A 12,265-nucleotide genomic window follows, 5' to 3' on the forward strand; every position below is an offset into this window, starting at 1 on the left:
AGTGCAGCTTTGGGGCAGCTTCCAGACTCTTAGGACTCATGTATCACTGAAATACCATACCTCCAAAGTGACTCGAAGCAGCTTTATTTTGGTCTGTCTGTAACAGGCCTATAATTATTGATCCTGTTTGGGTTGTTTTTTAAAAACTCCTCTGAAATACAAAAAAAAAAAAAAAAGATATAAAGAAGAGACATGATAAAAGCCACAAATATATTAATTAAATGTAAAGCTGAGCCACAGAGCCAGCATGATGTAGTTATTTGAATGTTGGACTATGACTCTGGAAACAAGGGTGTAAATTCCCACTTGGTGATGGAAACCCACTGGGTGACCTTGGGCAAGTCACACCCTCTCAGCCTCAGAGGGAAGCAAAGGAAAAAAACCCTCTGAACAAATCTTGCCAAGAAAGCCGCATGATAAGATTCCCCTTAGTGCTGCCATAAGTTGGAAAAAACTTGAAGCTGCACAACAACAACAACAAAGCCAAGAAAATGGGAGAAGAATTAAAATATGTAATATGGTTTTAGTAGTACAGTCGGCCCTTCTTATACACGGAGTTTTAATACACGGATTCAAGCATCCACAGTTTGAAAATATTCAAAAAAAGTAAAAATTTCAAATATCAGACCTTGATTTTCCATTTTTATAAGGGACACCATTTTGCTATGTCATTATATTTAATGGGACTTGAGCATACATGGATTTTGACATACACAGGGGATCTTGGAACCAAACCCCAGCGTATAACAAGGATCCACTGTATATATACTGGTACACTTTGTAATATTGCTAAGAGAAATTTGAAGTTTGGAATGTTCAAAATGATTGGGGTGTATGATACTATGTGATTCTTACAGCAGCTTTGTAATGTGAGTTGGGCAGCATATGACTTCTAGGCCACATGCACTGCTGATAGACATGTTGGCAGTCTCCCTAGCCTTTGGCAGTGTGGCAGCAAGCACATCTATCTTCACCTTTTGCTTTTCTTGTTTTTCCACTTCCAGTTGTTGTTGCACTGCCGAGTGTACAGTGAGTTCTGGTGGTACAGCACATGGCAGGATCTAAGTAGAGATTAAATTGGTTTTAGAACCTATGACATTTCCACCCCATCTCTCAAGTAAACCAGTCTTATTATTCTCATTTAACAAACTGAAATCTTAGAATCTTAAAGTTGGAAGGGGCCACAGGGGTCTAGTCCAAGCTTATAGAGTGTAGTCTAACCCTCTCTGCTTGGAACTTATCCATGTTGCAGAAATAAAGCAGTTTGACATCACTGCACAGCAGAAATAATGTAGTTTGTTATTGTTTTAACTGCCATGGCTCCATTCTTTGGAATCCCGGGATTAGTAGTTTGGCGAGGTATTGACCCTGGTCTATCATAGAGCTCTGGTATCTCACCAAACTACAAATCCCAGGATTCTGTAGGATAGATTTATGGCAGTTAAAGTGGTGTCAGACTGCTGTATTTCTGCAGTGTAGACACACCCTGGATATCTTCCAGCATGGTTTTGGTGGAAACTGAAGTTCAACACCTCTGAAAAGTGCTGCTGAAGAAGGCTAGAGGACTCTCCTTTAGGCCACCTTCTGAGTAAGATCATGGCAGAAACAAGATTCATGTCACCAGTGATTTCCAGCAAATAAACTGGATTTTTTCAAGCAAAAATTACAAAAATCAAGCAAGAAAGAGAGTTGTATTTCAAAGTTGCATGAGCAAAGATGGAAGAGTTGAATAAACACTTTGGCCCTTTGATCTATGTATTGTCTATGTTAGGACAGATCGGTTCTTAAATTAAACCAATTCTTTCTTAAATTAAGTTCCTAGTTCCTTCCTTTAAGATATCTCTTTAGTTCATATTATCAGGTCCCTTCCCTGCTTTTCCCTCCAGTATCTGAGCAGGTAAAGTGGTAGAACCAAAAAGAAAACAAAAGAATTCCAGAGTAATAAGGCGAAGAGAATATCAAAAGCTCTCTCCCCACCTCTGTGTAAAGTGTAATATATCTTTCCACACTGACCCCACCTCCTGTCTCCTGGAAAATTCATTTATCCCAGGGGTTTTTGGATAGCAGCCATTGTTTATTTGTCCCCTTGTGGGTGGGCCAGGGAAAGGCAGTAAGCAGGGTATTTGCATTTTGTGAGCAACAAAGGGGTGAAGGTTGGGGAGAGCATACTAACATGTGCTCTGGCTGAGAGTTGGCATCACTGAAAGTGAACCTGGATCAGATTCCATAATTTCAGGTATATTACTTTCAGCCAGAGTACAAATCCAAAGTTAGTGAGCAACACTTCCCCTCACTTACCTGCAAAATTAAATGCCTTTTTACTGTGGTTGTTGCTATGTGCCTTCAGCTTGACTCTAGCATAGAGTTTTCTTGGCAAGAGCTTTTCAGAGGGGGCTTCTCGTTCCTTTCCTCTAAATCTGAGAGAGTGTGATCAGAGTCCTACATAATCCAACACTCAAACCCCTATACCACACTGTCTTCCATTTTTTACTTCTCCTTTAGATAACTTTAACAAAGTTTAATCAGGACAGCCAAAGGGCATATCCTTGAACTGAGAGTATTTCTGTCTTGGGAGAAAGCAATCCAAGTGTAAAGAAGCAGTTGCTTCTTCAGATTTGCCCACATGTGCTCTTATCCAGCTCTGTTTGCACATATGACTAGTTCTATATAGGTATGTGTGTTCCATAGGGTCCACCACAAATATGCAAACGTGTGTATGTCTACTTGTATCTGGTGTGAGAAGCACTATTATACATTATTGTCTGTTCCAGAAAAATGTTTTTTGACTCAAAGAATGAACCTGAGATCTTACCCTAGCATTCCTTCTTTCAGAGAAACATGCATAGTTGGGGGGGGGGGGGGGAGGGGGGGCTGAAAAACAAGGGTTTCAAATTCTAGCAGGACAGAAAATGTATATTAAAATGTGTATATTTGGATTTGAGTGCTGCAGTGATCAAAGAATGGAAAACAAGAGCCTATGGAATTAGTATGAACTACTGTCACAGGTTTCCACAAAAACCTCTGCACAAGATCTCTACAGTGTTCCTTTCTTATTATTTTGATGGATGAAATAATTCTAATTACTTGTTAATAAAGAAGGGAGGCTCATGAGTAGAGAGTAGAATCCCAGTATACAAACAATGCAAGCAGCCCATAATGTTGACTCTGAAAGAACTTGTATGTTTGAGAAAAATGTTTGTAAGTAGATACTGTACAGTGGCAGCTTAAAACATGTCTGCTCCATTAAGTTCCTCTGTGTCCACATGGAACTTACTCCTTTGTATGAAATTTGTATGAAATTCCCCAACTGACTGTTACAAATGTATTTGGCTGCAACCCCTGTCATCCCAAGGCATGTCTGAGGATGATGGAAGGTATAGTCAAACACAGTGAAGAGCACCAGATTGGGTAAGATTGTCCAAGTTAGGATTGCAGCCTTAATGGATTTCTAATAAAACGCCTGATCTACCCCACCTACCCACTCATCCCGGTCCTTTGCTTACTGAGATTTTGGAAGTGTTTTACTAAGGCCTCATCTACATGTTAACTGAAGTAGACACGTCATGCCACAGTTCCCTCTTCACTTTAGGTTCCTACCTTTCCACATTATGATAGTTATAGACCAACTGTTTTAATAATCAGTGTTATCATATCACATAAACTCAGCCCAAGAAAAAAGGAGTCTGTTTTATGCAGCATTCTTTTTGCATTTTCAGTTTCATCATATGTCAACATCATAGAGAGCTCTCACAGGTTGGTGCCCTTCTTTGTTGCTTTGCGGCACACTCATTGCTTACCTTCTTGACTTTGGCTGTTTTACACTTGCCAAACATTTAGAGACACTTGGCTATAGTTTCTGTCCAGTATTTTTCTTTCCCCAATTGCTGCATCAACACCTTTAATGCCTCTGACTTGCACTCAGAAAGAAACCTCTTCTTGGAGAAAAGGCTCTCCTTCCTCACCTTTGGGATTAGTATTTCTTGTTTCCCATTCTAATCATTCTTGCTTGGATAGGATATTTGTGAGTGAGGCCATCAGCATTCACTTGAGCTACTGTGATGAGACTGTAAAGCTCTTTCCACATTTCCTGGCTTTGCTCACTCCATAATCCCTCTAGTTCCAAGCCTATTGTTAGCCCAGCACAAAGGAGCCAGCCAGCCAAGGCCTCTTTGTCCCTGGCCAAGGGTAGGATGGAGCTCCCGGTTTGCTCTGCATACTTGTCACAGTCTTACCCCCCATTGTATGTGGGGGGAAGGGGCAGCACCAGCTTGCCAAGTGTTGACAGTCTATAATGAATCAGCCCAAGAGAGCAATATCGAGCTGTGGGGTCACTGGGGAACAGAAGGCCTGCCTTACTTAGATGAGGAGTGCATTTTCCAGCCTCGATAAGCAGCAATGGCCATGGCTGAGTAGCCTATCATTCCATGCAGGGCTGCCTGCTCCAGTAACCCAGCTGTCGGTTTAACTCTGGACACAGGCAATGGGGAGGAAATTTATTGTGGGTAACTGATTTGGAACATTGCTGCAAAAATTGTAAGTCCTGGGTCAAAAGCATTAATGGTTGACTACCTAGCTATTGAGACTTTCTGCCTTGGGATCAGTGAGAATTGCAAGGTAGACTTGCATATGGGGCTGATGGGAAGTTCAGTGCAAGAAAGGGAGAGAGGTAAAGAAATGTTCTCAGAGAACACCTGCTCTGTTAGTGTACCTTACCTTACCAATGTTCCTCTTCCTGCATAGACAGGATGAACAGGGCCACTGATAGAGTCATTGCATATATTAATGGTAGTTGTAGATACAGAGAAACAGTGTGGTGTAGTGGTCTGAGCATTGGTTTCCAATTCTGGAGAACAGGGCTAAAATGCTGCTCAGCCATGGAAACCCACTGGGTGACCTTGGGCAAGCCATACTCTCCCAGCATCATAGGAAGGCAAAGGCAAACCCCCATCTGAAACAATCTTGCCCAGAAAATACCATAATATGTCACAATTAGGGTCACAATAGGTTGGAAACAACTTGAAGACACACAACAACAGTAAAGTTGTACGTTTTATTTTCAAGCTACAGAATTTGCATTTTTGTGGCATCAGCCTATGGAATCCTGGGATTTGTAGTTTTGTAAAGTATTCAGAATTATCCGTCAGAGAGCTCTAATGTCTCACCAGACTACAAATTCCAGCATGCTGTAGGATGTAGCCATGGTAATTAAAATGGCATCCAAGTGCTATAACTGTATAGTATGAAAGAGCCCTTAGTGGGACAGGAGGCCGCCATCATGGCGCTGCTTTTATGTGCTAAGGTTTGGGAGCATGCGGTTGGTGCGTGCTCCTGAACCCTTGAATTGGCACTGGCACGCCCTTCCTGCCCGTCTGTCTTGGGCCTAAGTTCTGAGCAAATGTGTGCAAAATTGGTCTTGGGCACAGACTGTTTTTCCATATGAGCCTTCAAAATTGTTGAGATTTTTTCTCCCTCATCCACAGCCCTACCCCAGGCATATGTGGTAAGGGCATGAGAGAGAGCACATGGTTTCTCATAGACTCTACTTCCTACTTGCACAAAGAAATTGAGCATGTCAGAAAAGGGTTAAACTAAAGTCATTTCACAGCATACTAGGAGGGGGGTTGTAGGATTGTATTGTTTTTTAACATTTAACTGTCCAATCTGCAGTCTGAAGTGGTACAGTCCAGGAGAACTGCCATAATTGACAATGGAACAGTCTTCTCTGTTGGGAGTGTAGAGGAAATAGTGAACAAAAATGCAAAGTATTCATCTCTACAGTCATTCTTGGCTAGCTTGTGGAAGTGAGTTCACCTTAATGCAAATATAGTTTATTGGCAGGCAGAAGGGTGTCAGTGTTCCCAAGGGAACACATAAGGGAAGGTGACATATTAAGGAATTTCCCAATGGAAGAAGCATAGGATCATGTACCACCTGTGAATGTTAAACATGTTTACCAGAAACGTTTAAATTGTGTGCTCCTTTTTCCATTTCTCTCTTTGTTCCTGATCTGGTGCCAGGAAGCTCAGTTGCATGATCCTAGCAGTTAGTTTCTTTGTGTCATCAGAGGATTGCAAAAAGGAGAAATGAAAAGGCATCTGACTATAGAGAATCAATCTGTTAGTCATTCAGTTAGACACAGATGACTATATCTGATTCTTGCCACAGAGCTCACCTCCAGATTTTTTCCCCACTTCTTTGCTCTATACAAGATTCCTCAGAAGCAGGACACATTGCCTTCCCCACCCTGCATATCCATTTGCTGCTACTATGAAACCTATAGCATCTTTTCTGATGTATCACCACAGTTTATGCTGCCACAAAAAATAGCTTCATTTTTGCAAGGGTAGTTGAGCTTTGTTTCTCAGGAGAACTGAAATCCTGTCAGAATTCTGGAAATGTGGTTCTGCTGAGAAACAAGGCCTGTGCTCCTTGTGCTGCCGTCATTCCCCACAGAAATATGAGTATTTTTGCATGGGTGGCAGGTTTGCTGTGAACCTGCTTGAGGGCTGGGTAGGCACTAAAGTGCCCAGGTGGCTCACAATTTGCCCACTCCAGTCTGTAAAGTGCCACATCTAAAACTTTTCAGGTGTGTATGTAGTGAGATCTTGTAGCACCTTTAAGACTAACTGAAATAAAGACACTGGCAGTATGAGCTTTCATAGACTTCAGTCTACTTCATTAGATACATTTGTCTACTTCCTCAGATGCAAGTGTGTGCATTTATGTGTGTCTCGGATGGGCAGGCTGTTAGGCTTGTGAACATACATCAAGTTGACAACTCATCATCATCTCCTGATTGACAGTTGATTTTAACCGCTGCTGCCACACTGCAGAATTAATGGAATTTGACATCGCTTCAGTTGCCATGGCTCAATGCTATGGAATCCTAGGATTTGTAGTTTGCCATGGCACCAGAGCTCTCTGACAGAGAAGGCTAAATATCTCACAAAACTACAAATCCCAAAATTCCACAGCATTGAGTCATGGCAGTTAAAGCTGTGTCAAACTATATTAATTCTGCAGTGTAGATGCCACTGAAGATAATCTTACCATTTGTCATTGCTCTCACTGGTTTGGCTAATATATTAGAAGATAAATTTTTGGACCATAATACAATTTCTAGTCCCAGCTAGAGTAGACCTGCTGAATCATTGGGAATTACTTAAGTGTTGACTAACCAATTCAGTTGATTCAATCAGTACATCTACTCTTGATGGGAACTAGCAATAGGGCTTAGGCCTTGGCAATTTGGCTGTACTAGCCCCACATGGAAACAACAGCATGAAGTCACCTTTAATTCCCATTACAAGAATGCATAAACTAACATACTCTCTGAGTGCATTTCCCCCTTCTAGGTACCCAAAGGTGTGGAACAGAGAAGGAGCAGCTCTGATAACACGTGAGCTTATGGTAGAAAATGAAGCAGAACCCAGAGTGCTATTGCACTGACTTGATCAATAACAAAAAACACCTTTTTATGTAGAAGTGTCCAGAGCCTCCGTGGACTATGTTAAACTGGATCAGTTTGAGTTGGTGAGTACCGAGGATGTGGACAAGATCCTCGGAAGTGTTCGGAAAACAACCTGCTCTCTTGATCCCTGTCCCTCGTGGTTAGCGGCCCAGGGGGGACCGGTGGTAACATCATTGTTACGCCGGATAATTAATTCATCTTTGAGGGATGGGCTATTTCCATCGGATCTTAAATTGGCCATTGTAAAACCGATCCTAAAAAAGCCCTCCCTCGACCCCCTGGTACATAATAATTATCGGCCTGTTTCGCTGCTACCATTTTTGGGAAAGGTGATCGAGAGGGCGGTTGCTGTCCAGCTTCAGGCGGTCTTGGATGAAACGGATTATCTGGACCCATTTCAAACTGGCTTCCGGGCGGGTTACGGGGTTGAGACGGCCATGGTCGCCTTGGTCGATGATCTCCGTCTGGGCATCGACAGGGGAAGCGTGTCCCTGCTGGTGCTCTTGGACATCTCAGCGGCTTTCGATACCATAGACCATGGTATCCTTCTGGGACGCCTGGCAGAGGTGGGAATCGGGGGCACTGCACTCCAGTGGTTCCGCTCCTACCTCTCCGGGAGGTCCCAGATGGTGCAGCTGGGAGACGTGTGTTCCGATGAGAGGCCCCTTAAAACGGGGGTCCCTCAAGGAGCCATTCTGTCTCCCATGCTATTTAACATTTACATGAAACCGCTGGGAGAGATCATCCGGAGACATGGGGCGCGGGGTTATCAGTATGCTGATGACACCCAAATCATTTTCTCTATGTCTCCGACTGATGCAGTGACTGGGGATGGCGTCTCTCCTCTCGTGGCCTGTCTAGAGTCAGTAATGGGCTGGATGAGGGAAAACCGACTCAAGCTGAATCCAGAGAAAACGGAGGTACTAGTGATAGGTTCTCCTGGCCCAGGAATGGCGGTGGTTCCACCTGTCCTGAACGGGGTCACGCTCCCTGTGAAGGACTCCGTGCGCAGTCTGGGGGTGCTTCTGGACTCGTCGCTTCACCTGACTGCTCAGGTGAGTGCGACGGTCAAGAGCACCTGTTATCAGCTTCGGCTGATTCGCCAGCTGCGCCCATACCTGGCCCAGAGGGACCTAGAAACGGTTGTACACGCTCTGGTAACTTCGAGATTGGATTTCTGCAATGTACTCTACATGGGGCAACCCTTATACCAAACTCGGAAGCTGCAAATGGTGCAGAACATGGCAGCCCGGCTGGTCACTGGTGCTCCCAGGACCAGCCATATAACACCGGTTCTAAAAGATCTCCATTGGCTGCCCATTCGCTTCCGAGCCCAATATAAGGTGTTGGTAATTACCTATAAAGCCCTAAATGGCTTGGGCCCAGGATACCTAAAGGACCGCCTCTCCCCGTACATTCCGCCTCGCACCCTCAGAACGTCTGGGCAGCAGCTGCTGAAGGTGCCTGGGGCTAGGTTGGCCTCCACTACTCGGAGGCCGTTCTCCATAGCTGCCCCAGCCCTTTGGAATGCGCTGCCCACAGAGCTCCGCTCGTCTACTACCCTGGCCCAATTTAGGAAGGATCTTAAAACCTTCCTATTCCAACAGGCATTCCCCGAATAAATATCCTGTGGGCCTCCCTCCTCTTCCGTGGCCAAGAGGTTGGGCTATGGGGTTTTTGTTTGTTGTTTGTTTTTAACCATGTAACTATGTATTTTTGTACATTTTATTTTGCTGTAAGCCGCCCTGATCGTAGGAAGGGCGGCATATAAATAAAAATTTTATTATTATTATTATTATTATTTATTTATGCCTTAGCTGTGAAAGTGCCCTCCTTCCCCACCCAGCTAGACATTTTTTTGATTTGGATAGATCAGTCGGCTGCCAATATTTGATTATGTTAGATGCATTCTTATTTCTGATTTGACCTGAATTAGTCACGACTCCAGTTTTCCTAATTTCTTGACTTGCTTTTAGTTCTTCTGAGCTTCTTCCCTGAGTTCCTTAGGCTATCTCAGGTGCATTCTTTCTTGACAAAACTTGGCTGTAGCTTGATAGTTCTTGTCATAAGCCCTGCTATAAAATGCATGGCTTCAGTCTTGGATTTCTATTTCAGGAAGTAGTGATCAAATCCTTGTAATTATGTGTAGCCATCTATCATCTGCCAGCACATTCGCCATTTGAAATGCCCATGCTGACATTCTTACTGATTATTTGGTGGCACTTGCTGGAGTTTTCTATTGACAGCATGTGGCTGTCAATAGAAATTGCTTTTGTATGCTCAGCCTCTGCACTTACCCCTGCTCTTGTTTCTTGCTTTGTTTACACACACAGCCACATGCAGCCAAAATTAATGAATGGAGGGTTGAGTTGGGGGAAGGGTGCCAGGATGAGTCACAGCTGAGCTCAGCCTACTTGGGTGCTCTTTTGTGCAAGCGAACTGCACACCTAATTGCAAAGGAATGCCTTTGTTAGGCTCAGCCTACTTGCTTGGGGGAAATCATGGCAGCGGCAGCTTAGCAACAACCTACAGAGCTGCAGTGATTTCACACAAGACAGATTTCCTTCCTAAAAAATTCACATAGGAAATAGTGCAAATGCCACATGTTTGTCCCATCATTTTCTCCTGTGTATGCATAACAGACTTAAAGTGTTAGACTGGGACCTCCAAGATCCAAGTTCAAGTTTCTGCCAAGTCACGAAACTCACTCAAGTCTAATTTGTGCTGCAGAAATAATGCAGTCTAACTACCATGGCCCAATGCTCAATGAATTCTGGGATTTGTAGTTTTGTGAGATATTTAGCCATCTCCATCAGAGAGCTCAAGTGCCACAGCAAACTGCAAATTTCAGGATTACCTTGCATTGAGCCATGGCAGTTAAAGCAGTGTCAAAACTACATTGTTACCACAGTCAGACTCACTCCAGAGGGTTGTTGTAAGAATCAAAGCTTGGAAGCAGTTAATTAAAATGAAAAAAAAAGGCACCAGTAACAATGTGTTGTTGTTGTTGTTGCAGTTATGAGGGGGTAATGAAGTCACATTTCAAAAATAGCATATCAAAAGGGAATGAAGTTGTATGTTGGTTTACTAAGTAACATTTTCTAGTTAGGGTTTCCAACATTTTTTGGGATTTTTTTTGGGTGTTATTTTCCTGTAAATTCTAAGCTTTTTTTTTTTTAAAGTAACAACATTGAGCAACATATTTCTTGTGCTAAACTGAGCTTCATGTTATACCTGAACCCCACTTTTGTGGATACCCAAAGCCACTGTCAATCCCCTAAAGACCCCTGACCCTCTCATTTAAAAAAAAGCATAGTCTTTTGGGGCTATTTTTCATTGTAAAATGTTTTAAAAGTGAGGAAAACTACCTGCAAACATAATGTTTTAGCTGTACCACCCCAAACCACCTACACCTCTACCAAAAAATTACTTGGTTGGGTCAAAAAACTAGCACATAAGAAAAGCACTGGTGCAAAGTTGCCTCCTGCTCAGTCACTTCCCCATTTCAGACACTGTAGTGGTGGATGGGAACAAATAATTTATAAAGTAACATTTCAAAGCTCTAGTAAGGATAAAGAGTGAGGAGGAGTGTGATGTACACTTCCTGGAGCACAGGAAAGGTGAAATATAAATGTAACAAACATATGAATAAATGTGGCAAGAAATCACAATTGCCTATGACCTGCCTCTGTGTGCAAATGTTTGCAGAGGATAATTGTTTATAGGTATATCCTAAGATACAGTGTAATATCCTGTATCTAGTTCTTTGCATGACTAAGAGAACTGATTTTTTTTCTTTTGCTTTCCTAAACTCTCAGCCACTCCCGCTTCTTTTTTTGATGAGAGCATTAGGGTGCATTTGCACTGTAGAAATAATGCAGTTTGAAACCACTTTAAATTCTGTAGCTCCATCCTATGGAATCAAGGGTTTTGTAGTTTTGCAAGGTCTTTAGCCTTCTCTGACAAAAAGTCCTGATACCTCTACAGCTATAAATCCCAGGATTTTGTAGGCTGGAACCATGGCAGTTAAAGTGGTGGTCAGCTGTATTATTTCTACAGTGTAGATGCAACCTTAAAAGTAAAGGTATTCCCTGTTGACAAGGTTGTCAAGTTGTGTCCGACCATAGGGGGTGGTACTCATCTCCATTACTAAGCTGAAGAGCCAGCACTGTCACAGACTACTCTGTAATCGTGTGGCCAGCATGATTGCACAGAACACTATTTACCTTCCCACCGGAGTGGTACCTATTTATCTACTTGCATTTGCATGCTTTTGAACTACTAGGTTGGCAGAAGCTGGGACTAGTAATGGGAGCTCACCCTTAGATGGATTTAATTTCATTAGATCCAGTCAAATCAGCTTAGCTCACCATTTTCCATCCTTGGCATGGATGTCTAGAGGTAACACTGAGAGATGCTGGATATTGGAGATGGTGGTTCATCTTTCTCTTGTGCTCAACAGGTTTGCCACAAAAGAACGGGAGGGGCTTCTTCTCTACAATGGGCGCTTCAATGAGCGGCATGATTTTGTGGCACTGGAAATTGTGCAGGAGCAAGTTCAGCTTACTTTCTCAGCAGGTATGATAGATTTCCACCTTGTCATTGCCCTGGCAGTCCTCATCCCCTTCCCTTTCTGTTTGTAATAATTCTGTCCCTAGTTCTGGCAGTGCAGGAGGAACTCTCCTCTGTGACCCACCAGTGGGGGCCATACAAAGTGGGAAGTCACAGGAGAAGACCTTCTCAGCACCCCAATTATGAAATGCTCTTCTCTTGGACCTCTGACTGCCACCAATG

At 43.1% G+C, this 12,265-nt stretch overlaps 1 protein-coding gene across 1 annotated transcript in view; it reads left to right on the forward strand.

The window, feature by feature from the left end:
- CELSR2 (cadherin EGF LAG seven-pass G-type receptor 2) overlaps window positions 1–12,265 on the forward strand; it is a 132,018-nt gene that overhangs the window by 58,140 nt on the left and 61,613 nt on the right. The window contains exon 4 of the mRNA XM_089518291.1: window positions 11,934–12,049. Within this exon, the coding sequence (XP_089374417.1) occupies window positions 11,934–12,049 (116 nt within the window). The remainder of the gene's footprint in view (window positions 1–11,933; window positions 12,050–12,265) is intronic.

This window comes from Sceloporus occidentalis, unplaced genomic scaffold, assembly GCF_023333645.1.
Source record: "Sceloporus occidentalis isolate IW3139 unplaced genomic scaffold, rSceOcc1.0.p SCAF_3, whole genome shotgun sequence".
NCBI classification, from domain to species: domain Eukaryota; kingdom Metazoa; phylum Chordata; class Lepidosauria; order Squamata; family Phrynosomatidae; genus Sceloporus; species Sceloporus occidentalis.